The 27890-nt window shown below is 48.1% G+C and overlaps 1 protein-coding gene across 2 annotated transcripts; it reads left to right on the forward strand.

Annotated features, from left to right (window-relative positions):
• The first annotated feature begins 69 nt into the window (after positions 1-69).
• DNAJC16 (DnaJ heat shock protein family (Hsp40) member C16) lies at positions 70-27864 on the forward strand. Of its 2 annotated transcripts, none has more exons than XM_083512955.1 (15): positions 70-503; positions 4631-4816; positions 6001-6067; positions 7858-8197; positions 10235-10419; positions 11419-11523; positions 13161-13319; positions 14178-14308; positions 16627-16810; positions 17646-17828; positions 18183-18259; positions 19344-19424; positions 20918-21013; positions 22132-22299; positions 23658-27864. In XM_083512955.1, the coding sequence occupies exons 1-15, from the start codon at positions 85-87 to the stop codon at positions 24049-24051; spliced, it is 2775 nt and encodes a 924-aa protein (XP_083369081.1). In that variant the 5' UTR covers positions 70-84; the 3' UTR covers positions 24052-27864. The 2 variants fall into 2 exon arrangements, with proteins under 2 accessions (XP_083369081.1, XP_083369082.1); XM_083512956.1 differs by having other exon boundaries at positions 70-347.
• The last annotated feature ends 26 nt before the right edge of the window (positions 27865-27890 follow it).

Below are 27890 nucleotides of genomic sequence, written 5' to 3' on the forward strand. Positions count from 1 at the left end.
ACTTGCGCTCGCTTGCTTGGCATCCTGGGCGACGCCCCTTTAACCCTCTCACTCCCGGAGCCTTAACGAGGTTTAGGACAGGGGATGGGGCTGCGGCTTCCTGCGCATGCGCAAGAGTTCGCACTCCGGGTCCCGAGCGTTCAACCTCTTTTCCCACCATGCACCGCGGCGGCACTACCAGCGCCCCACCTCCCGTCGTTTACCTCCTTCTCTCCCGCCCGTCTGTCAAGGGAGGCGGGCCTTCGCCACGCCGGAAGTGAGGGCTCGCTGCGCCATCTCTATGGTAACGGCGGCCAGAGGCGGGGCCGCCGAGCCGGAAGTTGGGACCGGGGAGACAGGAGCCTAGGGTGGGTATTTGCGAGCGCCCTTCCTGCCCACTCCGCCCCACAGAGGCGCCCCCTTCTCTCCTCCCACCCGGCGGCGGCGGCTGTCCTAAGTAGCCACGTGACTTGGGGGTTGAGAGGGAGGGATGACTCTCTAGCCCTCCCAGGCCCTTCTCTCTGGTATGGAGGACTAAAGGTGTGGGGAAAATGGGGGGGGGGGAGAGACGAAACCGTGGGGAGGGTCCTATCTGGGGGGGGCAGAGTCGAGTGCTGTGGCGGCGGACTGCGGGAAGCGCATAATGGGGGGCAGGAGAGAAGGGGGTTAGCCCTGGTGCGATATTGCGTGGTGACAGTTGCAGGGCGGGGGGGGGGAGGGTCCCCTCTTGGAGGGCAGAGGCCTGTGGAGGGGGGGCACATACCTGTCTTGCATATGTCCTTTTCGAAACCGCCTCCTGCTGAATTCCCGTCCAGGCTTTTCTCGGAGGAGCTTAAGCTAAGGCGGCATTCATGGTTGTAGTGGTTAAGAGCTGTAGACTTGTAATCTGGTGAACAGGGTTCGCGTCTCCGCTCTTCCACATGCAGCTGCTGGGTGACCTTGGGCCAGTCACACTTCTCTGAAGTCTCTCAGCCCCACTCACCTCACAGAGTGTTTGTTGTGGGGGAGGAAGGGAAAGGAGAGTGTTAGCTGCTTTGAGACTCCTTTGGGTAGTGATAAAGCGGGATATCAAATCCAAACTCTTCTTCTTCTTCTTCCTGACTTGAGTGGGGATTTGGACCTGGGTTGTCCCAGGTCTCCCCTCAACACTCTTTAACCATTTAAGTGTGATGGGGGTGCATCTGTCTTATGTGGGGGTGGGGGCTTGCTGTGTTTAGATCCTTGGTGAGGACTGTCGCACCATGATCGTTAACGGAAACCTCCGCTCTCACCCTAATTTTATTATTTCTGTTGATGTGCTTTGGGGAGGCTAACAGCCTAGTTGACGAAGCGCGCACACAGTTATAAAACCCAATACAAATGTTTTATGCAATTATTTCAGTTTTACAGAGCTATGAGTTATAGCCATTGAATACAATATGCCGTTATGAAGTGGGCAAAAATGGGTAGCAGGAGTTCTGTAAGTCGGGATTCTCATTGAGGGGATGGGACTCTCTCTTCCGCGTCCTGCTTGTGTGTGGGAAGCTGTCTTGTTCCCAGTCTGCATTGGTTTATGCAACTCAAGTCTTGCCTATGCCAGTGTTTTTCAACCTTAGGTTGCCAGATGTTGTTGGACTGCATCATCCCTGACCATTGGCTAAGCTGGCCTAGGATAATGGGAGTTGTAGTCCAACCTAGCCTAGCCTGGTGAATAAACCTGAACCTTTCTCCACACAAAACATGTGCAACAGATGCTCCTAACACATGTAAGAAGTTCCCTTTCACTGTACCAGATCACTGGGACATCTCACTCAGTGTTGGCTACATGCTGATGGGGAGTTGCTTTGCAAAGTTTCAGACAGGGGTCTTCCCCGTGCTCCCATCACACACTCACACACACATCCCTTTTGATTGAACCTGGGATCTTTTGCATGCAAAGACGATTCTCCTGAGCTACAGCTCTTATGTATTTTGTTATTAACCATGATCAGGAGGGGACCTTCTCTGAGTATTAGATGCTGTTAGTGACAGCAACAAGGGAAGGGTCTGCTTGTGAGCTTTCCAGAGGTAACTGGCTGGCCTGGAAATGGAAGTTTGGATGAGTATCTACCATGATAGTTTAATGGAATGGAGCAGGGATGCTTCTTAGGACTGGCTGCTGAGGGCTGTTTGCACAAGGAAACAGTTCCCTTCATGGGATTTTTTGTGAAACTTGTAGAACCTGCTGGAAGTCAGAATGCGGGATTACATTGGTTTCTGCATGAAAAGAATGTTCTACTGATACTTGTATCATTTTCTGTTTCCAGTGTATTCTGTAGCATAAAGTACCAAAACTATATCCAGACTTTTGAAACCTGTTTTGGTGGCGTGGATGTTCCAAGAAAAAAGAAACTGGAAATGTTTCCTATCTAGATAAGAGTATTTTCTGATGCCCTGCAGAGTAATCTAGTTTAGCATGTTTATTTTTAAGGATATTTTTTGGTGGAAAAATGAAGGCCAGTGTTTATTGCTGACATCTCAAAATGTGAAAACCCCTGCCCCAATTTGAAAAGATTATTTTCTCATACATCTATATATTTGAGTAGGAATAATAACTTCAATGCAATTTCTTGTATTTGATGACTAGTCCATAAAATCTTATGCTGTATAAAATTTGTTAGTGTATGCCACAAGATTCTTTGCTATTTTTGCTGCAACATAGCTGCCACTCTATAAATCTCTTCTAAGTTACACTAGCCAAACATCATTCTTCTTTGGGTTTCGGATGAATGTTTTGCCATTTCGTCTCCTGCCTGTAGTCCCTGGCCTTATGCATATTTGGAGAGTGGAATATGTTTTAGGATCATTCTAAGAGGCAAGCCTCACTGAGTTCAGTAGGAATCATCTGGGGAAATGTGCATAGGATTGACACTTTAGCCTTCAGGTGAAGTAAGTTTTTTTCAATGTTGTCATTTTCCTATAAAGTTTTGAACTGAAACATTTTCCAGTGTCCTGAATTAATTAGGATAAGATCTGGCATATTTTACTTACATTTAGTAAACAAAAATAATACACATGCCTTATTCATTTTTCACACTGTTTAAGCATTTCAGAAGTTTGCGTTTTCTTGGTGGAGAGGAGAAATCAGCAAAGCACATTTTTTAATGTGGTTTTATATGTTCAAGCAAATTCAGAGCTTGGACTGGATATTATTATTAGTGGACTGTCACCGTTTTAAGGCATGGCAACTCCTAACTTCCTTTACATTAGTTACATTTTAAGGAGACATTGGAAATGGTTAGTGCACTCCTTTTAGCAAAAGAGGTGAGAGGCTATTTATGTATGCTTCCTAGGAATAGTCACCTGAAAAATGTTCATTACAACTTTTGAAAGTGCCTGGTTTGATTGGTGTTGGCTAAGTTCACAAGCAGCCTTGGCTTACCAATCATGGATTTACTCAGCCTAAATAAATCACAACCCTAGCTTTAGATATAATGCAAAGCTACTCCTTTCTTGGTTTATTGATCTGCTTGAGCCAAAGGAGAAGCAGTTGGGCTGAGTGTGCTGGCACATAGTATGAACGCATTATGGTTTATTCAGCTAAAAATCTTGGCTTACTGTTATGTGCAAATGCAGTCATCATGTCCATTCATGTATCATTCATTATAACTGGTTTGATGAAGATGCATTCCCAGAAATGGAAGTTCATCCATAGTGAAATAAAATGGTGGAAAATATTCTGATGCCACCAATTGCTCTCCTTAGTTACTGTTAGGTATTCACCCCCTTCCCCCTCAGTTTCCTTGACTGAGGACCATTTAAGCTCCATCCAGGTGTCTGCTTGGCAGTCTAGTCTTGCAGCTCACATGTAGCTTTGGGAAAGGGATGACCCCTGTGCTCAAAGTGAGAGAAGAAAGGGATTTGGGTGGTTAGGCCAGACTCAGGTAGGCCCCCTTGAAAAGAAGCAGGATGGTAATCATCATCATCATCATGACCGGGCTCGGGGCGGCTAACATCAAAATATAAAATACTTAAAAACATAAAGTCAACTAACCAATTAAAATACAGGTTAAAATCAGATTAAGATCAAAATAAAATCTGATGGCAACCCACAAATTATAACTACAGGGGTTGGGGACATTAAGTGCTCACCAGGCCCAACTGTTTGTGCTGGTCTTATATGGGCTGGTCGGAAGAGTTAGGGAGGCCACTTACATGCAGGGGCTTATAAAAGGAGGATCTTATAAAAGGAGGATGGTCAGACTGGGCCCTGACCAAAGGCATGGTGGAACAGCTCCATCTTGCAGGCCCTGCGGAAACATGTCAAATCCCACAGGGCCCTGATCTCTTGCGGCAGAGCATTCCACCAGGCCAGGGCCAGGGCCTGGTACCCAGCCCCGCCCCGCCCCACTTCAGTGGCTGGGGTGGCCTCAGTCCCTCCAAATCTATCTGCATGGAGGAGCAAAAAGAGGAAGTGGCAGTGTTGTCATCAGAGTTCTCTGAAAGGCTGTGGGAATTGTAGGAGACTAGAATGGAATCAGAGTTTCAGGGCTGCAATGGAGGTGAAAGGGAAGGTGGTGGCCATTGCAGAAAGAAGCAGCCAGGCCTAAGACTTGGGACCTTGAAACACCTGTATTGCAATTTTCCAATGTCTCATCCTAGATTTTCTCCCTTTGAAATTTCTCCTGTACAGGTTACCTGCAGAGGGGAAAATGGAAATGAAACGGCTAAGCGTCTCCCTGGTTGTGGTTTTGTTCCTCGTCCTGGTCCTGCAGATCTTGTCTGCTGTCGATTTTGATCCATATCGGATCCTTGGAATCAGCAGGACAGCTAGTCAGGCGGACATTAAAAAGGCCTATAAGAAGCTTGCCCGGGAATGGTGAGTGATTCATGAAATGGAGCTGGAATCACAGTGTATCATGCTTAGCTGCTGTGCTGAAAAACCGCCTGCCTCCTCCTTAAAGGCCTGCCAGCCTTTTCTTATCATGTTGTGCACAGCTGTAGACAGCATGAAAAACGAGTGTTAGTTGGGGTAAAGAACCCAACCAGATCCCAGAGGTCCATAGATGTTGACTTACTAGCGAGCCATTATTTTGGGTTGCTGCCAATCCTCCACCTTCTGGCATGCACAGAGGGCTTGGAAGAACATCAGGGTTATCCCTCATTTGTGCGGGGTATGGAGGAGTTAAGAAACAGTAGGAGTCCTTCTGTTTCTTCCCTGCTGAAGAGCTTCAGCTGAAATTAGACCTTCTGGGTGTCCTGCTTGCCAGATAGCTGGATGCACTTGCTCCTGTTGAGCTGCTATATTTGTGGTTGCCTGCACAAGCCCTAAGGACAGAAGCGGCTCTGTGCTGTTGGTAAAAAGGGAGCCAGCAAAACAAGGTGCCTCAAGGAGGAATACCAGGGAAAGTACTAGGGATGCGGGTGGCGCTGTGGTCTAAACCACAGCCTCTTGGGCTTGCTGATTGGAAGGTCCACACGATGGGGTGAGCTTCTGCTTCTCTGTCCCAGCTTCTGCCAACCTAGCCGTTCAAAAACATACCAGTGCAAGTAGATAAATAGGTATCGCTGTGGCAGGAAGGTAAACGGCATTTCCGTGCGCTCTGGCACTCGTCCCATTGTGCTAGAAGTGGTTTAGTCATGTTGGCCACATGACCTGGAAAAGCTGTCCGTGGACAAACACCAGCATCCTCGGCCTGAAGCGAGATGAGCATCGCACCTCATAGTCGCCTTTGACTGGACTTAATTGTCCAGGGGTCCTTTAACTTTACCTACCTTACTAGGAAACGTATGTGCTGGTGGGCAAAGACAGGGAGACCCAGGTAGCAGAGTCTGTTGACTCTGTCTTTGCATATGAAATGTTTGTGCCTTAATTAGTGCCAATTCTCTCTTCGCATCAGGAATCGACCCCCTGTAGTAAATCTGTTCAAACATCAAACAGATTAAGCCTTAGTGACATATTCTTTAATTAGTGTCAGTTCTGCCTGCACAGTGCCAGGGCTGAACTAAACCCAACAGCCTTATGATCAAACTGCTCATGGTCTTGTTTTCTTTCCATTCCAGGCATCCTGACAAAAATAAGGACCCAGGAGCAGAAGATAAATTCATACAAATTAGCAAGGCTTATGAGGTATCGGGCACACTTTTCTAACTTTGTATTTTCATATTTGAGTATTTAAGGCTTCTGTTTTAAATGCAGCCTTTACTGTAAGGATGGGCAGTCCTGCCTCTTCCCTTCCCTGGTTCTGGTATTATTATTATTATTAATTTATTATTTATACTGGTGTTCTAATTTAATACCTGCTACAGTTTTACACTGGAATGCCACACATGTAAATCCATAAATGTTACAGTGCCCAAAGTGATCACACTTGAGAGTAAAATCTTACTGAGCTTCAATCCATCGTTTTATTTTTGTACATAATTGCAAAAGATACATAATTAGCAAAAGTAGTCATACACATTAAATAAAACACCAAAAAGTACACATTGAGCAATTTCCACTTAAATTGTAAAAAGATAGAAAGTAAGGATACAAAAATTTTATATCAGTAACAGCAGCAACCCCCGCCTCCAACAAAACTCCCTAAACAATACCCCAGCCCAAGAGTGTTCAGCAGCCTCGGCTTTCGTAGCTGGAGTCAGTCAGGGCCCCGCCCCCCAGGCCAGGTGCAAAAAGCCTGCAGAGCAGGGAGCAGGTCTTCCAGGACTCACAGGCAAGGTAGTTTAACAGGACTTGCTTCTTAGTTAACTGGGTATAATCATGGTCTAAGGGGCAAATTAGATGACTTAACAAGAGATAAGAACAAAGGAAGATAGCTGCCATGGCAATATCCATTGATAGTCCCATCTTCCTAGGGTTTGTCTTGCCTAGGGGTAGCCAACGTGGTGCCCTCCATATGTTGGGCTACACCTGCCATCATCCCTGGCTGGGGTTGATGGGAATCGAACTTCAACAACTGAACACTGGTTAACTATAGTCTAACCCCTTTTTAAAGCCATCATCTTGTGGCAATGAGTTCCATGAGTTAGTTACATCTTGTGTGAAGAACTGCTTTCTCTTGTCTGTCTTGAATCAGCTGGCAATCAACTTCTTGGGTGATACTTAAGTTTTAGTATTATGAGGGGGTGTTCTAGCCCAGCTTTCCCAACCTTGGTGCTTTCCGGATGTTTTGTACTACAACTTCCATAATCCTGACCAGTGGCCATGCTAGCGGGGGCTGATTGGAGTTGTAGTCCAAAATATCAGGACAGCACCATTTAGATAATGGGCCTGTTTTAGTGGTGGTGGAATTTACCCATCTGGATAAAGTTCACCACTACCAAAACAGATGTACTTTTGCAGATTGAAAAAAAAGAAAAAAAACCACGAAACTAGGATTAATATGGAAATATGGTAACTAGGATTAATATGGAGATTCTGGCATGGAATTTTCATCTTGTAATGTCTTTTGAAAAGTAGCGTTTAAAATGTTATTATCACAGCAATTATATTCTTCCAAGGAACTCAAGTTGGCGTACATGGTTTTCCCTCCCCCCATGTTATCTTCACAACAACTGTGTGAGGTAGGTTAGGCTGAGAGCGAGTGACTGGCCCACGGTCACCTAGTGAGCTTCATGGCCAAGTGTGGATTTGAACCTTGGTCTCTCTTAGGTCCTAGTCCAAACACTAACCACTATACCCCACTACCTGTTCTATTTACATAAGGCCATCCAAATACATTGGTTTCGATCCAGGCTGATTTGGTTGAATTTAGACCCTGTCGCAATAGGCAGGGTGCAGTCATGACTTGTTGCAGAGGTTTCATTGGGACGCTTATTCAACTAACTTAACCTGGACCCAGCCCATCGCTCCTTAGTGTTTCACAAAGCATAGACCGGTAACATACACTTAAGAATGTTGGTGTTTGTCTCAAACAGATCCTGTCCAATGAGGAAAAGAGATTAAATTTTGACCGCTATGGCGATGTGGGGGAGAACCAGGGCTACCCCCATCAGCAACAGTCCCAGCACCGCCCGTTCCACCACTTCCACGAGAGCTTTTATTTCGACGAATCCTTTTTCCACTTCCCGTTCAACTCGGACCGCCGCGACTCCTCCGACGAGAAGTACTTGCTGCACTTCTCACACTACATCAACGAGATTCTGCCCGACAGTTTCAGAAAACCCTACCTCATCAAGATCACGTCGGACTGGTGCTTTAGCTGCATCCACATTGAGCCCGTGTGGAAGGAGGTGGTCCAGGAACTTGAAGGGCTGGGTAAGAAGAGAAACGTGTTTGGATTTGCATCACCTGCATTTGGGGCAGAAAACTGCATGATTCTACCCTCTCCCTGGCCAGTTTGAAGCCAGTTTGCTCACTAGAAGATGCACGGATGTAGGGTTTAGCTAATCTCCAAAGGGCAAGCCCCTCTCACCCTCTTGAGACACATAAAACCACGTTTACACCATACATTTAAAGCACTATGATGCTCATTTGAACAGCCACCCCACCCCACCCCCAAAAAAATCCTGGGAGCTCTAATTTGTTAATGATGCTGAGAGTTGTTAGGAGGCCCCTATTCTGCTCTTGAGAGATACCATTCCTAAAATTCCCTGAAATCAATGGACCTGATTTTGTCATGTCCGTGAATTTCAGTGGGTCTTTCTACTGGATTCAACCCAGGGTTCTTGGTTTACTTGTAAGGTTGTGGTGGAACATAGTGAACAGAGGTGGCCTCATAGGGTGCTGAGCCAGGCAATTGAGGGCTTTGCAGGACATCACCATCCATTTGTATTTGGCCTGAGTTTTTCTTTCAGAGTCTGGCTGCGTCTTCCCTAGGCTGCAGCTGCAGTAATTCAAAAGCAGTGTGCTCTGAGAGGGCCACTCCAATGTGCCTTGTGAAATAATTGAATTGAGTTACGAAAGGCTATTGTGGAGCTAATGTGCTCACTCACGGAAGAGGTTTCCCGCTGCATGGCTGCATGACTCCCTGTTCTGGCCTTGCCTGCTTCCAGTCATCCTGTACTGAGGATTGTTAGTTCCTTTCTCTCTCCCTCTCTCTCTCTGCATTGGTGGTGACTGGATCGTTCATCACTCCCAATTCAGTGACAAAACAAAAGAAATCCTGCCCAGAGAAGAGGCTTTAAGAAACATTGCTACTCTGGGGCATGCATCTAACTTCCTTGCATTACATATTCCATTAATATAAACAGTGTGGGTTGTATTTGGCTAAGTCCTACTCAGATTAGACCTGCTGAAATTAATAAAACCTAACTTGGTCACGTCCATTTCATATCACCTGCACAACCGACTTCCTTCTTCACTTGTTTCTGGAATTCTTACTGTAAAAGCAAAACTTTTCAGGGGCAAAAGTGTGCCTTGGCTCGTGGAAGATTGAGTAAACGCTGCCCTGGTTGCTGCATCAAGCCTCTGCATCAAGTCCAGTTCTGTTGGAGCCTGAGGCTTGCCAAGGAAGGAGGGAGTGCCTAGTCACTGGTCCTAGCTAAGCAGAGAGTATGCAGGACCTTGGACAGCTCCAGGGAGCCCAGCTATGGTAGCTATGGTGTTAGAGCAGCGTTTCCCAAAGTGACATCAATTTTTGTTCTTTTTGAAGAAGTTCTTTTGGAACCCATTTGGGCCATAAGCCACCATTTCTTCTCCTTTGAGGTCTCCTCTTCATATTCTTACATTTGAACAGGAATACCTAGCTGTTTTGAACCTGTATAATGTGGTTACCGGGAGCCTCTTTGAAGGTGCGCTTCCAGCACCAGTCAGCAGGTTGGCACAGAAAGCGCATCTTCAGAGGAAGTTGAATTGACTGCCAGCCACCTTGCCTGCCAGACCTCCTTTGAACTTTGACACGTGTCAATCGCCTGCTGTCATCAGGTGACTGATAGGTGGGTGGTCCTTCCTACCTGTCAAATGGCCCAAAGGGGGACTTGGACCCAGCCCCCCACCTCTGCTTTCACACAGAGCTCAGTCTTATTCATAGGAAGCTGCCTTCCATTGAGATTGGCTATTGGTTCATCTAGTTTGGTACGTTGACTGGCAGCAGTTCAGCAGAGTTGGAAATGTTAGGAATTGGACCTTTTTTATGCAGTACTTATGCTCTACCACTGATCTACAACCCTTCCGTTTCTGTTTCTGCTGCTGCAGAGAATGCACTAGCAGTTAATCCCTGTCCCTTGAGGCTCCTAGATGCTACAGTAAACATGTGATCACAGACTTCCGATGTTTTAGATTCCCTGAAGTTGTTAGAGACCATAGGAGAGAAGATTAATTCTTCTTTATGGTATCCTTCCTTCCCTCATTCAGGAGTGGGGATTGGCGTTGTTCATGCTGGCTATGAGAGGCGCTTGGCACATCACCTAGGAGCACACAGTACACCATCCATCCTGGGACTTATCAATGGGAAAATTACCTTTTTCCACAATGCAGTTGTTCGGGAGAATCTGCGGCAGTTTGTGGAAAGCCTACTTCCGGGTAACCTTGTTGAGAAGGTGATTATTGCCTCCTGATTTATTTTAAGCTCCTCTTTGCTATTTTCTGTTTTTGTTTTCCTTAGCATTTTATTAGAGACTTTGTAATCCCCCCCCCAAGACATGTGCCACCTAACCTCTTTCCCAACACTCTCAGATCTTCTGTGGATATTTGGGGGCCTCTTGTGGATTTCGGAATTACTCTGTTCCCTATACAGTGGGGGGCTACATAATAGCCAGAACAGGGAAATGGGTATTGATGATTCAGTCTCATGGGATCCTGGGTTTAAAGTGAGTTGTCGCCAAGTCTAGAAATCCCATCCTTTGGTTAACAAAGCTCCAGTAGCAACTCATTGGCCAGGTTTGTACAGAATGCGAAAGCCAGGATCAGTTCAGGATCAGCCTCACAGATAAGCAGAGCTACTGTGGCTTGTTTTGCCTAAGGTTGGCTTGTTTTTCTAGCCACTCTTGCATGGCACCTCTGTAGCTGAACAACCATCTGGATCAGGGTGCTGGAGCAAACCAGTATAAAGTCAAAGTCGTGGGTTTTGAGGTAACAAGGAACCATGTTTGATGCAAGCCAAGTTTCTTAAGCCAGCTTCAATCCATGATTTTATATTGTGGTTTGCTGGTCACAGGCAAACCATAGTTAACTGGCTGAATAGGTTTGGATGTATAAACAAACCACAGTTGAGCTCAATAAACCATGGCTTTACAATACTGTTGTGTCTTTCTGTGCTGCATTTAGTTGGCATTAACATCAGGAGGTCCATGTATCTCCTGCCACAGTATTCCCCAAATGGTGCCCTCCAGATATTTTGGACTACTTAGCCCCAGCCAATACAGCCATTGGGAGCTCCAGTCCAAAACATGAGGAGGACACCAGGTGGCTGTCCTAGCATACCATGTCATTTGGCCCTTAGGTGCAAGTTTGCAACTTACCCTTTAAAAAAAATCTGAATCTGAAACAGCATTCCGTGTTTGATGACTGAGACTGATCATTTCTGTTTTACGTTGAAGATTACAGATAAAAACTACGTCAAATTCCTGTCGAACTGGAAGAAAGAGAACAAACCCCATGTGCTTCTCTTTGATCACATGCCCCTCGTCCCTCTGTTATACAAGGTAAAGGCTCTGCTCTGTACCTGATTTTTGCCGCTTAGTAAGAAATGGGGCAGGGGAGGGGAGGTCCTCTGGCTTCCTTTGTTGGTGCGTAGCTGTATTAAGATGTTGTACCAAATGAACAGAGTCTCATGGCACCGTAAAGACAAAAAGCTTACTTTGGCATAAGCCATCCTTTCCCAACTTGGTGCCCTCCAGGTGTCTTGGATTACAACTCCCATCAGCCCCAGCCAACACAGCTGGGGAAGACTGGCAAAAGCTCTGTGGAACATTTTATCAGATGCCTCCTTTCTGCAGACCTGGAAGTGCCTGGATCATCTGAAACAGCCTTCCAGGGGCTCAGTATTCTGCAGTGGTGTGCAGCAGTGGCATAACATGGGTTGCTGGCGACCAGAGCGGGGCAAGTGTTGCACCCCCTGGTGGACTGGGCAGCTGGAGTGGAGGCACGTTCTGGGGGGCATGTGCAGAGCCCGCAAGGCACGTGGCTTCTGGCGCTGATGGTGGCGGTCGTTGCATGCCTTCTTGGCTTGGCAGCTCCACCACCATCCGGCATGGCCACCTTCACCAACCACAAGGAGAAAGAGGCGCCACCCCAGCCCTGAAGGCCTGGCCTGGGCATGGCTTTGCTCCGAAAAGCGACAGAAGCTCAGCCATGCAGCCTCGATGAAGGAGCCTGTCATGGGGGCTCCTGGTTGTACCCCTCAGAATTACACCCAGGGCCACTGCCCCCCCCCCGCCACCTCCACGCTACACCACTGGAGTAAGGGACCACAGAACAGAGGTAGAGCACATTATATGGATTCCAGAGGCCACCGGGCTCAATCTCCAGCTGCCAAGGTAGACAGTACTGGACTAGACGGACAGTAGAAGGCAGCTGATTATGTTTGGTTATTGCCGCTGTCAAAGAGACCCTGCCCTAGTGTCACTGGGGGCTAAGAAGTCCAGAGGAGGAAATTGTGGAAGCTTTGGAATGAACATAAGAACATAAGACAAGGCTACTGAATGACTGACCCATCCAGTGCAGCATCATGTTCTCACCCTGGCCAACCAGATGCCTGTGGGAAACCCACAAGCAGGACCTGATCACAAGAGCACTCTTAAATCCTCACCCCACCCCACCCTGTGGTTTCCAGCAGGGCTTGGCAAATCCCTTCCTCTGCCTTCAACCCCTGGTCTGTATTCTTTTCTGTACAGAACTGCATGCACACAACTAACAGGCACATCTCCTTGTCATTCACTTCCTTGAATGTGGGTATGGCTGTAGCTCAGTGGTGAAGGCCCATAGCTGTCAACTTTCAGATTTGAAAATAAGGGATTAGCAGCCTCACCTGTCCTGGGGACAGTCTACGGGATATCTGACAATCTGGGATAGCAGCGGGAAATGGCACTGGAATAAGGGAATTTCTCGCAAAAAAGGGAAGGTTGTCAGCTATGTGAAGGCCCCAACATCAATCCCTGGCATCTCCAGATAGAAGTGAGAAAAAGACACTGGAGAGCCACTGCCAGTCAGTGTAGACAGTACTGAGCTAGATAGACCAATGGCCTTGACTCAGTAGAAGGCAGCTTTCTATATTCCTATCTATGCGTTGCATGTAATGTACCGTGTAGCCCAACTGCATCCACCTCCCCTTTCTTTCCAGCTGACGGCGTTTGCTTACAGAGATTACTTGTCCTTTGGATATGTGTACGTTGGGCTCCGAGGTACAGAAGAGCTGTCCAGCCAGTATAACATCAACGTCTACACGCCCACCATGATGGTGTTCAAAGAGCACGTTGATAAGCCTGCTGATGTCATCCAGGTATGGTATGGCAGCCACCATGCAAGGCTGCTTATGCGAGAACTCTGGCCCTAACAGGCAGGTGGTCAATGCTCAGCCTAACTTGTTTCTACGGTGTTGATAAGGATGCTTCAGATAGCTCCATCAGTCTCCATGACAACTTACAACGTCTTGTAAGCAAAGCACAGATCCTTACCTTAAAGAAGTTGCAATTCATATCTAGACTGTTGGGGACCTGCAACAAAAGTCTGCAGTGCAGATGGATCCAGTGTTAGTCCTACTCATAGTAGACCCACTGAAATTAATGAACATGACTGACTTAGGTTCTTCAATTTCAGTGGGTATACTGTTGTGTAGGACAAAGGCTAGATGCAACCCACTCTGTTTAGGACTGCAGACCTTACTTAACTAGGGCTGCAATCCTTACCGGGTTACATGGGAGGAAGCACCATTGAATTCAGTAGTACCTCTGAGCAGACTTGATTAGGGTTACACTGTTTAGTCCTTAAACAATTTTGAAATAAAATTAATCAGGAAGTTCCTATTTAAGGGCATTCTGGCTCCCCCACCCCACCCCCTGCCAGTTTGGCCAGTTTGGTTTGGGAGTGTTTTTGTGTGACAAAGAATGATGGGGCTTGCCTTTTAAATATATATATATATTCTTTCTAGCAACACATAAGTAGTTTTTGTGTTATTAAATTGTGAGTTTATCTGGCAGTTCCTTCCACATCTCAAAAGGGTGTATACCTTGATGGTGGTATGTAATCTGCTGATGTATTTGGTAACCTGCAAATGTATTTAAAAGGCACATGAATCATCATCTGAAAATTCTGTGGTTGGTTGACAACTTGTTGGGTGTGTGTGTGTGTTGTTTTCCAGGCCAAAGGCATGAAGAAGCAGCTTATTGATGACTTCCTGTCTCAGAACAAGTTCCTCATGGCATCTAGGCTCACCAGCCAGAAGCTTTTTCAGGAGTTGTGTCCTGCAAAAAAGTCTCACAGGCAGCGCAAGTAAGGCTCGTGGTGGTAGTGATGCTCCTCCGTAGTGTGTTTGGTTTTGTAGAGGTTATCTGGGGACTTTCAAGTCCCTTCTCAGAATGGGATACCGAGAGCTGCTGGAGAATCTAGGCCTAAAAGAATTTGCAGCTGGAAAAGCAGAACTCTGCAGCTGTAGATGCATTTACTGAACCAGTTTCAAGTATTTTTGGGGTTGCACAGTAAAATTGTTGGGCAGGTTTTGTAAGGTAAGGAGAGTTCAGAGTGACTTGACTTCCCTACCTTCCTCCCCCCGCCCTTTTAAACGTTCTGCAGAGAAGGTATTTGGGGTTTTTTTGCGGGGGGTGGGGCAGGGCAGGGGCGGGGTAGGAATTTAATAAGAGAGATTAGCTTTCACTCTCTTTCTTCCATAAACAATTCTTTATATGAGTAGAGTCCAGATTGTCCCAGTAGCGTGCGGGAACTAAGAACTGCAATTTGCAAATCCCTGTCCTCACGTGACCTCCAACAAAGCAAGCCTTGCTCTTGCCGAATGCTGAAAGAGAGCAGAGTGCGGATGCTGTTTCAGCAACTGTCAAACTTGGACTGAGGCTTATATAGAAGCAACAGGGTCTGTTCTGATTGCACCTCTTCAGTTAAAGCGTTCAGCCCATTCCAGCAGTCTTACTCAAGCCGCCCAGGGAAGAATCTGGTTCTTACTGGGTCTTCTGTGATGGAGTTCTTATAAGTCAGAGGATGGCAATGTGACATCCTTAGGCCAGAGGGGCACAGCTACCATGGGCTCACTTTGCGGACTTGATTCTGGGTGTGGCCATGTGTTCAAATTCCCTTCTGACTCAGGAGTCCTCGACTTCAGCACCTGAAGAAAGACGATCTGACTCAAGGGTCATGATAATGTTACCATTCCTCTACCAAGCCATTAAAACCTACAGAGGGACCCCCACCTCTTTTCCATAGTGCGTTCCTGTGCAGCCTTTCTGCAGCTCTGAGCAGCTCACAAAAATAAAAATACTCCAATAGTTAGCAGCAAAGGTGTGTGAAAACAGCATCTGTCGAACAACTACAAAAAGCACACAACCTTAAGCGGTGCCTGATCAGAAGAACACAGCTAGCGCAGGGATTGATAAAAGGGGAGAGGTGATCTCAAAAGAGAGAGGGGTCCCCAGGGCTTTAGAAACCAGGTTGGGCTCAGAAACATACTTGCCAGGGTGATGGCTACAGCCTGGGCTGAACATATGCAGGCCAGGTTCTACACTAGCGCAGGTTTCTGAGTTGTCTTCAGACCAGCATCCTGCAGAGGGCAGTGCAGTCCTCAAACCTCAAGGTTAGCATGGCTCAGCTGCGTGCAGAGTGTTTACAGAAAAAGAAGTCCCACTGCAGAGTCCCATCACACGGAGCATCCCCACAGGCAATCTACAAGATTCATTGCTCCCCAAGGCCATGGGCTGCCTGAATCCACCCAGTGCCCCCCCCCCCCACATTGCTCCAAGGCCTTCTCTTCTCTCAAGAGTTTTTGGACTTTACCATAGTAGCTAGCCTTGGACGGAGGGGCTTGTCCTGGCCTCCTCCAGCATGGGCAAAGTAAAATTGCCTTGCAGATTCTCTTTGCTGAAGCCAGGAGCTTGCTTGAAATCTCAGGGGGAGAGGAGCATATTTTCTGTTGAGGGCCACATTCCCTTGGTGGGTAATCTGACAGGGGCCAGTGGCTGACAGTAGCTGGAAGCAGAACTAAAAGTGGCTTCTATTCTTTCTCTCTGACCCTTTTCCTATCTCTGTATTGCCTGGGAAAGGACAAGTTTCTCTTGCCAGAGGCCTGAACTGATGGCTTGCAGAGAACTTTGAAAATTAGGCTGAGGGCTGCAGACTGCCCGCCCCTAAAGCAGAAAGGGTTGGAGTCCAAGTTCCCTTGATTCTGGCTGCATAGTGTTCTGGTTCCAGCCAAGTGACTTGGGAAGGAGTTTGAGCCAGCGTGGTGTAGTGGTTAAGAGCGGTAGACTCATAATCTGGTGAAACGGGTTCGCATCCCCGCTCCTCCACATGCAGCTGCTGGGTGACCTTGGGCTAGTCACACTTCTGTGAAGTCTCTCAGCTCCACTCACCTCACAGAGTGCTTGTTGTGGGGGAGGAAGGGAAAGGAGAATGTTAGCCGCTTTGAGACTCCTTTAGGTAGTGATAAAGCAGGATATCAAATCCAAACCTTCTTCTTCTTCCTTGTGAACAATTGCTGTCTCTTTGGGTGTGTGGGTTTGTGGGTGTTTGCCTTCAGTATTGTCAACTAGTCCTATTATGTTTCTGAGAGGGCAGTAATTATCTCTTCCTTCATGATGTTCTAGGTACTGTGTGGTCTTGATTACCGGCGAGGGCGATAAATACACTGTGAGCTATGAAGCCTTTCTGGCTTTTGCTCTGGCCAACACGAAGGACACCCTGAGGTTTGTGCACATCTACAGCAACTACCAGCCGCAGTTTGGGCACACTTTGCTAACGGACGACGAAAGATTCCACGGGAAGTCCGCCGTGAGTGTCCTGCCTGTGTCCTCCAGCCCAGCTGCGTCTTGCTGGCTCTGTCTAATTCATTGCAAAACATTCCTTTAGTTCCATGTTTCTTGGGTCAGTTAGCAGCACTTCAGAGAAACATTGTAAGAGAGCTTTATAAAAAAAAAATGATTTGATATGTAAAAAAATTGAACTGAAAACATAAAAAAATGGGTTGAGATGAATCATAAAGCCCTAATTTCACTGCCTTGTCTGCAGGCTGGATCCACCCAATGTGACAGTTCTTTTTGGCCTAGCCAAAATGGCCTCGCAAGCCAAATGGGGAGACTTGGCAGGCCTAAGTAGGCCGGTGGCCTAGAGATTCTCCTCCTCCCCACCACCACCATTTTCTTGTGGAAGCATTTTCTTGTAGAAGGCCAGGATGGGAACATAAAGTGTGTGGGGGTGGGGATGGTTACAGGGCTGTGAAAAATAGGGATTAAGTCCATGCATCATTTTGCCACTGCCCGTTCAGGCAGAGGAACTGAGTGGGTGAGGCAATGAATCTCCAACTGCAGGTGATGGCAGAAGGCCAGGTAACTCCCACCTGGATGTAATGGGCCAAAGACACCACTTCTTTATCTGTGCTGTGGGGCAAAGATATTGGTGTTTCGCAACTTTGACCTGTTGCAGGATCTTAGCCAGACCCAGTTGAATGTAGCAGAGCATACACAGACTTCCAGGAGCGATCAGTTGCAGGAAGGAAGGAGGAAGCAGGAACAAGACGCTGCTACTAGTAACTTGGTTACTTAGAGGTGTTTATTATTGAAAACTCCCCCACACCAACTTGTGGTTTAACCCTCTGCTTCTCGCCCAGGTGGTCATCTTGGAGAGGCGCAACAATGCCGGGCGAGTAGTCTACAAAGCCCTCGACGAACCCTGGAGCGGCAGTGAAGAGGACAACTTCATTCTTCTGGACCTCCTGGATCAGCTGAGGACAGACCCAGGCATTCTCTCTTCTGATACCATCCTGCCAGACTTAAACGATGAACTTGCTCCTGTAAGCATTGTGGGCGTTTAACAGGATACAAGCATGTGTGTGTGTGTGTGTGTGTGTGTGTGTGTTTGAGGGTGATGGGATCTCGATGCAAAAAGCCTTCAATTCTCTACATCGAGATGAGTAAATAGACTCACAGCCCGGTGCTAATACATTTCCTTGGACATAGCTTTGCATGCATTAGGCATTCTCTGTGCACTTACCTGGGAGTAAATCCCATTGGATGCATTGGGGGTTACATCTAAGTAGACCTGCATAGGTTTGCTGCATTCGTTTAAATGCCAGAATAATGAACTGAAGCTGTAGCTGATGGATCGGAATCACCCTTTCCCCTCTGCTCTTTCGGTGTGATCGCAGGTTTTCTTCCTCCGATGGATCTACTCCGCCATTGACTATATATCAGACAGCTGGGACAGCCTCTTTCACAGCAACTGGTATGGATTCTGTATTAATAGCAGCCTTTCCTTGATTCGCATTTTTGGAGTGTCAAAACCAGGGGTGGCCTTCTAACGTTTAGGCATGTTGCGCTGATTCCCATGAAGATGGCTCAGTGGCTACTAACCCAAATGGCTGTGTTCCACCTCTACATTCAGAGACAATAATGCTTCAGAATACCAGTTTCTGAAAACCACAGGAGGGGAAGAATTGCTCTTGTGCTCAGGTCCTGCTTGCCAGTTCCCTACCAGTATTTGGATGGGAACAGGATGCTGGATTCGATGGGGCAGTGGTCTGATCTGGTAAGGCAGGTAGAACAGGTACTTGTTTAGAGAGGAAGGGAGCAGGTCTGAGAACCATCCGGGAGCCTAGATAGCTGGCAGCGGGGAGGGGCAGCAGATATCAGGATCCAGTGGCTCTTCAGGGTCATTGGCAGTGAGGAGATCTGCTGCAGGGAGAAGGGGCTTCCAGGTTGAACCCAGACAGGTTCTCTTCTGATTCCTTCCGTTTGCACATTCTGGATCTTCATTCATTTACCACAATCCCCTATGATAAAGTGTAAAATTTGCATGGAATTAGAAGTGCTCAAGGCAAAAGTTAAGACTGTCAAAGTGGTTTCGGCCAGTTTTGGGTGGGCTGCTGGTCAGCGCTTTGGGTGGAGACATTCTGCTTCTTGATCACCAGGAGTTGCTCTCCCTCTCCTGAGCCACTAGTAGACCACTGTGTTTGTATTATTGCTGCTGCCACCTAATATTAATAGTGATTCCCCCCACCCCCCCCGAAAATATATTCGATGCAGGCTATAAAGCATGCCTGAATGTGCAAAACAGTGTAATAACAATTCGAACCTTTGTAACAAAATTCCTCTCGGACCTTGGGCCGTTGAGGGAGCACAGTACTTCCTAAGGGGCACAAGGGTGAGGGAACTGGAGAGGACAGCAAAGATGGACAGAAGAGAGCCAATTCTCGTATTGGTTCCATTTTCACCTCTCCTGGGAGGCAGCCCATTCAGAGGTGGGGGAAGAAGGCACAGGCTGCGGATTTGGTTTGACACCGGTCCTCATCGGCGATCCTCTTTTGCAGGAGAGAAATGATGCCCCTCTTATCGCTGATCTTCTCAGCCCTCTTCATCCTTTTTGGGACCGTTATTGTTCAGGCTTTCAGGTAAGCAGCCGTATGTAGTAGGTAGGTAGGTATTTTTTGACCTTTGTATCCCTTCACAGCCTAGGACCCTCGTATCTATGGGACTGCCTCTCCTGGTATGCCCCACGGAGGACCTTAAGGTCCATAAACAGCAACACCCTAGTGGTCCTGGGCCCTAAGGAAGTTAGATTAGCCTCAACCAGAGCCAGGGCCTTCTCAACACTGGCTCCAGCCTGGTGGAACGCTCTGCCTCATGAGACCAGGGCCCTGCGGGATCTGATTTCTTTCCGTAGGGCCTGTAAGACAGAGTTGTTCCGCCTGGCCTTTGGCTTAGAATCAGTTTGATTCCCTCCCCCTCTTTCTTTTTCCTTTCTCCTCCTGTGAAGAGGCTGCATCCTAATGTTTTAATGTTGTATTTTAATCTTGTTTTTTAAATTGTATTTTAATCAACATGTTTTTACTATTGGTTGTTAGCTGCCCTGAGCCCGGTCTTGGCTGGGGAGGGCGGGGTATAAATAAAATGTATTATTATTATTATTATTATTATTATTATTATTATTATTACTTAACCACATCCAGGGCTGGCTGGCCGGCCCGCTCATGAAGCAGGCTGAGGCAGCCACCTCAGGCGGCAGAACCCCAAGAGGCAGCACCCCTGCGGGCATCCTGGCACCTCTGCCAATGGCAGAGAAGCGGCATTGGCTTCTAGCGAGATCTTGCCGGAATCTGTAGCCGCTTCACGGGTGCCGCCTGCAACCCATGTAAGGGAGACTTTGGCAACAGGGGAACACCTTCCCATTTTGTCTCAGGCGGCAAAATGGGATGGGCTGTCCCTCACCACATCTTCCAGGCAGTTCACAATCTGAAGACGATAAAATACAATCATTCAACCGGTGGAGGCACCAGGCGAGCTTCTCTAGGGAGAGCGTTTCAAAACCAGGGTGCCAACATCGGAAAGACCCCATTCTCTTCTCTGTTTTCCCCTTTGTTTTGTAATCTCACCACCCCCACCTCCCCCATTCCAAGCTTTATTGATTTTTAATGTTTATTAACTTCGTTGGGTCTCCTCTTAGTATACCAGCATGAGATAAAAACCAAGCTCTGTAGGTGGTTTACATAGAATAAAATTAAATCTTTAATAAATACTAATTTTAAAAAATAGTATAAACAGAAGACCTAATAAAATTATCAGGATATAGATAAAATCAAGGGGTTTTAAAGCAAATACAGTAAATGGAAAATGGGAATAACAACGTTTCTGTGCGCTGCTCTGGTTCGCCAGAAGCGGCTTAGTCATGCTGGCCACATGACCTGGAAGGTGTACGCCGGCTCCCTCAGCCAATAAAGCGGGATGAGCGCCACAACCCCAGAGTCAGTCACGACTGGACCTAATAGTCAGGGGTTCCTTTACTTTTTTAGACACACAATAGTCACACTGCAGATGAATTGATCCGATCCTGTCCGTGATTCCCCAGCCTCTTCCCCGCCTGAAAACACAATTTGCTGTTTTTCAGCGACTCGAGCGACGAGAGAGATTCGCCTCCCACCAAGAAGGATGAAAACCCTCCGAAGGGCGAGAAGAACGACACAAGTTTCACCAAAGATAACAGGTTTCTCCTTAGTTCAGCCTTCACCGGCCTGGAGTCCTCCAGGTGTACAGGACAACAACTCCCATCAGCCCCAGCCAAGACAGCCAGTGGTCAGGGATGGTGGGATCTGTAGTCCAGATCTAGCCACAGGGCACCAGGTTGGCAAGTGCTTCCATAGCTTAGCACTCTGCTTTCCTGGGGTTGGCCTTTGCATCTCCTGGGCCAGAGGCAGTGGCCAGGGGTCTAGAAGCGTAGCCTTCACTAGAGGTGATGGAGATGGACTCTTGGGCCTTGTTTGCCCCTTACCAGCAGCCAATTTCTGACCTGGGCTGCCTGTTCAACTGGGGCAAGGACTCTGTCCCAGGCCCTGCTGAAACGCAAACCTTTGCATGCCTTCCACCGCAGCATGAGTGGGCTTTGGCTCAGTGATGGAGCATCTGTTCTGCCTGCAGCAGCTCTCCAGCTCAGTCCCCCACAAGCTCCTCTCTGAAACCCTGGAGAACCGCAGCCAGCCAGTGTGACGTGATCTGCAGCAGCTTCCTCAGGCCTCCGTTGTCTCAGATGAGACATCTGAAGGGGGTTTGGGAGGCTTGTTGGGCTGAGAAGGTTGGGCAGATATGATGAGATAGAACGAGGATGGAAGAAAACAGAGAACCTTCTACCTGGCTTGTCCAGGGGAAAGTGGCTGAAAGTGCATGGGCAGCTGAAACTGGGGAAAGGCTGCAAGCTCTCTGGGGTGGAGCATCCGCTTTGCATAGAATTGTAGAGATGGAAGGGGGCCTAGGGGTCATCTAGTCCAACCTCCTGCAGTGCTGGAATCTTTTTGCCCAATGTGGGGCTCGAACTCACAACCCCGAGATTAAGAGTCTCATGCTCTACTGACTGAGCCATCCCAGCATGCAGAAGGTTCAGTCAGACAGGTTCAATCACAGATGACAGTGGCAAACTACATGGACCCAAACGGTCCACCTTCATGGAAGGCAGCTTCCTCCAAGAAAGCCTTTTTCACAGAGGCTTTTCTTGAGGCCGTAGAGCTCTGTGGACATATAGAAGCTAAAGTTCTGCTGCTTCCCCTTCTCCTATGCAGGTGGCTCCCCTTGCTTCCTGCTGAGCCTCTTCTCTCTCCCCTTCCCTCACAGGATCCCCAAGAAGGGCTTCGTCGAAGTGACTGAGCTGACAGATATCACCTACACAAGCAACCTGGTGCGCCTGAGGCCTGGGCACATGAACGTGGTCCTGATCCTTTCCAACCCCACCAAGACGCCTCTCCTGCAGAAGTTTGCCCTGGAGGTCTACACTTTCACTGGGTGAGTGTGGGGCACCGTCACTGGCCAGAGTTGTGTTGCAGGTGTGTCATGCCGTGGGAGGAAAAAAAGGGCATTTGCAGCCTTCCAGAGTCTAAACGGAAGAGCAGGACGCTTATTTCATCCGTGATGATTAGCCCGTTTACAGTCTTGTGTCGCTCTTGCAACAGCACGGTGAAGTTGGTCACCTTTTGTGCCCATTCTGTAGATGGGAAGCTTGAGGCTGCAAAACGGTAGTTGGGCTGTGCTGAAATGGGGCTTAAAATCACCTCCTCATCCCGGTCCTCTCCATTTTTATCCCTTGGGTCTTTCCTCCGGCTTTTGGAAGGCAAGGGGAGGCTATTTTTTGAAACCCCTGTGGGGAGGACTTGACCCTATATCCACCTCTGACTTGGATAGGAACCCCTCGCAGTTGTGTGGTGGCGGCGCCAATTCCAAATGGGAGGATGTCTCATTCCCCTGTGCCAGACATGCTGCTGGCTTGCAGGTCATAAGTAGATCCAGGAAATGGGTATTTCTCAGGGGGCTACTGGGTGATGGGCTAAGTCCCATTGTGGCCTTGATTGGGGTTCAGCAGGGTCTGAAAGAATTTGAAGTGCTTTAGGCAATCTGCTTTGAGTCCTGAGAAGCTCCCCCTTCCCTGGCTGGAGGCATGCAGGAACCAGTGAGCCTACCCTGGCAGGCAGCGTCACATAACCAGCTCTTGAATCTCCAGCCCAGGCCTTTCCCTCCCCAACTTTGATCAAGGCAGTTGCTTTAGCTCAAGGACGTGGCTAACCATTTTTGGCCCAAGTGCCATATTCACCCCAGCCAGCCTCAAGCAGTGTGTGTGGCCACTCCACACTAGGGGCATCCCAACCTCTCCACTTTAATTTTTCTCTTTTTTTCCACCACCAAAATTATGGGGTCTTAGAGGGCTGGAAAGCTTCATTTGGAGGGCCAGAGACGGGATTAGACGCTCCCCCCCAGCTCTTCTGTTGTTTTTCAGCTTCTAAGCTTACAGTGGTACCTCGGGTTACAGACTCCGCTAACCCAGAAATAGTACCTCGGGTTAAGAACTTTGCTTCAGGATGAGAACAGAAATCGTGCAGCGGTGGCACGGTGGCAGCGGGAAGCCCCATTAGCTAAAGTGGTACCTCAAGTTAAGAACAGTTTCAGGTTAAGAACGGACCTCTGGAACAAATTAAGTTCTTAACCCGAGGTACCACTGTACTGGGTTCTGATCGGGATGCTAGAAGTAACCCCTTTTATCTATCTGCCACGAATGCTTCAGCTGAGATTCCTGCATTGCGGTGGGTTGGGCTTGGGGGGTCGCTTCCAACTCTACAATGTTACAATCCCCTCCTGCATCACTTTTCCAGGAGCAACTGCCTCCACTTCTCCTTCCTGAACCTGGACAAGCATCGGGAGTGGCTGGAGTACGTCCTGGAGTTTGCGCAAGACGCCGCCCCCATCCCCAACCAGTACGACAAGCACTTCCTGGAGCGCGACTACACGGGCTACGTCCTGGCCCTGAACGGGCACAAGAAATACTTCTGCCTCTTCAAGCCTCGCAAGTCGGAGGAGGACGGGGATGCCCCGGGGATGCCCTGTGATGAATCTGACCTGGGGGAGGTCCGTGGGAAGTCTTCCTCTTGCAGCCCGGGGGCGAGGTCGGTGAAAAACAAACTCAACAAGCTCTCCCTGTGGATGGAGCGTCTGTTGGAAGGGTCCCTGCAAAGGTTTTATATTCCCTTGTGGCCTGCGCTAGACTGAAAAAACAACAGCAGCGGCATAAAAATTTGAAAAAGGAAAAAAAGAGTTTTTTCGAAAGAGAATCTCTATCTCAGCAGAGACGTTGAAAGAGGACAACTGCAAGCATCTCTCTTTCTGGAGTGTCGGAATAGATGGTAGCTTTTTAGATGAATCCTCCTCGGCCCAGTGAGTTAGAAACATCCTTCCCACGCCTTTGACCTAGGAGCGATCGTGGCAGCGAATGCACTGGCGCCTGCTCTTCGTACCAAATGGTTTGAATGCTTGGAAGCCGTACAATCGAAACTGGTTCACAGTCGGTGCCCCTGTCCTCCACCCCACCCCACCCCCCGCTGTCCCAGCCTGCTCCAGTTCCGCCTCTGGGTTTTTCTCCAAAGTCGATGAAAGCCTTGCTGCTGTGGGAACTCTCTTCTTTGCCTATGGATGGTTTAAATGTTTTTGGTTTTCTTTTGCTGCCACTCTCCCCCCACGCAGTCCACAGAGAGCTGTAATCACCCCTACCTGTTGGTTTCCCACACATGCCCCGTTATCCTTTGTATGTACCAAATAGCTGACAGGGCAGGATGTGTATAAGGGTGGGGAGGGGGGGAAGGTACTAGCAACCCACTTGCATGCCCCCCTCCAGCCCTGGGTGCAATATAATCCAACAGGTAGAGTTGACCAGCTCAGCCTTCAGCAGGGCAGGGAGTGGCCAGCTGAGCCGCAAACACTGTACGAGAAGCAATGAGCCATTTTAAAAATGTATGTCCCTTTTGATGCCTTCCTGCTTGCTGTCTGGTTTGTCCTCTTCTCCGAAAGACTTGTAGTTTTACAGCCATACTCTCAGAACCACATCCATAGAGCTACGGACTGCTGCTAGCCAATAGCTGTGTGTGTATGTGTGTATGTTTGTGGAAGGCAGCAACTCCTGCTTGTGAGTCGTTCCCTGGACATCCCTTTCCCTCCCGCCCTGAAACAGCAACAATACATCTGTAGGACAGTAACTGAGCGACATTTCTCTGTATCAAGGAGCTGAAATTGCCTCTCTCAGCATGGCCTCTGCCAGGATAAGTTTAGGATTCAAATGCCAAACTACTGAACTTCCCGGGTGTCTGTTCCATGGCAATGTGATTTCTTTCTTTCTTGCCTTCCTCGTAGGGCAGGGCACCCTTGCCACCCTTTTCTGAAGCAGGTTTCCAGGGGCCTGTTTGTTTACAAAGGGGCACGGCTGCCCGGCTTCTTCCCCTCCTGCCGCCTCTCAGAATGTGCCACTCACCTTGATCTGGTTGACTTTTTCCTTGGAGCCATAGGAGTGGTCACATTTTTAAACTGCGGGTTGCTTTCTAATTTAAATTTAAGCCCAAGGGTTGCATCTAATTCCAGTCCTACTCAGGGGATGCAGGCGCATCAAAGTTGATGCACATAATTATTACTTAGGTCCATTGACTCTAGGGGGATCTGCTCCGAGTAGCACTTAGTTGGATGCAACCCTACAACACAACGCACCATGGGCGATGCATCTCGGATGGGTTCATAGGGCACATATTTGGAAGCTTCCCATGCAAAAACAAAAAGAAATGAGCCGCGTAGCACATCCTAGAGAGAGAGAGAGAGAGAGAGAGATGTAGTAGAGCTCTCTCCCTGATGTGCTTGCTCTCTACTTGCAGGGAGCTCTTTTTTATTAAAAAATAGGACAGCCGAACCTCACAAGAGTGGCCCAGAACTTTGCAGTGTGTAGAACAGCTCTTGGAAATAGGATGTTTTGCTGACTTGCTAGTGGTGCCTTGCAATGGGGAATTGGGGATGGGATGTGCTTGGTGTGTTCTTTCTTAAAAAGAAAAAAGAAACAGAGCAAGCAGTCTGCCTCTCGCAAGAGCTCTCTGAAGTGCTGGCTTGTTTGTACTGGGGCTTCCCTCGTCACAGTCGTGACTCTGGGTGGATCCTTCCCCACCCCCACCCCCAAGAAATAGTGGTGCACCTGCTACCTGCCTATCAAGGCAAGCGAAAAGTCTGTCCTTTAATAGAGGAGGGTGATGTAGTTCCTGTGCCGTAGCCACCCGTCTGTCGAATACCCTTGCTGCCCATTTTGGTAAAGTGCTTCAGGACGGCCTCTGCAAGAGCGTCGGGTTTCCATGGAAGTAGGTCAGAGAGATCCTACTGACAACCGTCAGGGGTTTCGGTGCAAGGTGCCTTTAAGCGGAGCTTCTGGGGGACATTTTGAACTGTCGTCAGCTCCTCCGTAAGGATCCCCTCCGGGAATGTCCGGAAACGAATGAGAGAGAAGAGGATTAAGCAGCTGCCGCCGAGCAGATAATCGGAAGCTGCCTTGTCCCTTTGAGGGCAAATGAACTTGTGTGCCTCAGCGAGTGATTTAAGAAATACGTAGGGTGTGCTGGCAAAGGAATCAGCACTGTTTTAATGACGTGTTCTTTGTAATAAATAGCACTGGGATAAGAATTAATATACTGCCAGGTTCCAATAACGGGGAAAGCTTTGCCCGTTCTCGGGTTTCATAGGAACACCTTCACATGCAGTCGGTGGAGCTTTCTGGGTAGAAGAAGGTCCAGGGGAAAAGGGTGGAGCCCTCAAAATGAGCTCTTCATCCTCAGTGGGAGTTCAGGATGCTGTGGGGTTTAGAAGCTGGGGTGGGGAGGACGCCCTAGCTTTTTCCTGCCATCTATCGTTCTGCAGTTGGCCTTGGATAACAAGTGTCCCAGCAACTACCGCTGGTGAATCAGTGGTCAACGGTAGCTCTCGTAGCCCAGTTTTAAAACATAACTTGGGTATATCACTCCTTCCTCTCCCACGCAGCTTGGCTCTTGTATGAAGGGAGCAATCCTCAACTCAGTGCAATTGCAAGGGTGCCAAATTCATGCAAGGCTCCCCTCTCTTTTGTTGATGCTGAGTTTAGCGTCTGCGTGCGATTGTCATCGGCTCTGAGGACCACGCAGAGAACTTCACCACCTGTAAACGCTAAGCCCAGGCCTCTCCTTTGCCAAAAGACCCAGGTACCTTCTGCTAACTAAATTTAATCCATTAATCCCGTTAACAGAAATTGCTATAGAATTGACAACCTTCTCTCGGAGCTTTTGGGAGAAGAATGCTTCCACTGCCTGCTTGTTGGTTCTCAAACGTGACGGTGAGCCGCAAACCGTGTCTTGACGGCACACGAGCAAAATTGCGCCCGTTTTGCCCCTCCCAACTCGCAGGAGGGGAAGGCAGACCACAATTCGCAGCCGAGATCTGTTCTTGCCCTGCTTCTTGTGGTTTGATGGAGCCAAGCAAGCCACGATCCAACGCTAAATCAAGGGTCGCAGTTTGTTTCCTCCAAGGCATAAGTGGGAAGGGTGTGATTTGCTCATGCACCGTAAACCGTGGTTGAGGACTCCCCATGATGCACAGACACAACCATACAAAGCCTTTCTTATTCAAACTTCCTAGAACCTGAAGCTTAATGCCTTTAGCAGGGAAGTGATAGCATATTGTCCGATCCTCCTGTGCGTTGTCGACTTTTCCTTTGACGTTCAATGTGTTTGGTTCCCCCCACCCCAGCCTCCCTGTGACGGCCATTTTGTCTTCTGTGTTCTGTAGAAATGTTTGTCAGAAACTGATACGAATAATCCAGCCCAGGTGGAGGGATTGGTTTGAAAAGAAAGCTGAACATTTTGCACTTTTGATACTCTTGGGTTGGGTGGGTGGGGAATAAATAATTTATTGGGCAAATTGTCTTCTTCTTTTTTTGTATTTGTGAACAGGCCCTAATTTTATTTTGGTTTTGCTTTAAGACTCTTACAGAATCTGCAACTGAAATAAAACTATTTTAATGTGTGTTCAGAATACGGTTTGGTGCTTCCAAGTGACTC

This window comes from Podarcis liolepis (genome assembly GCF_965112155.1).
Source record: "Podarcis liolepis genome assembly, chromosome: 7".
In the NCBI taxonomy this organism is placed as follows: domain Eukaryota; kingdom Metazoa; phylum Chordata; class Lepidosauria; order Squamata; family Lacertidae; genus Podarcis; species Podarcis liolepis.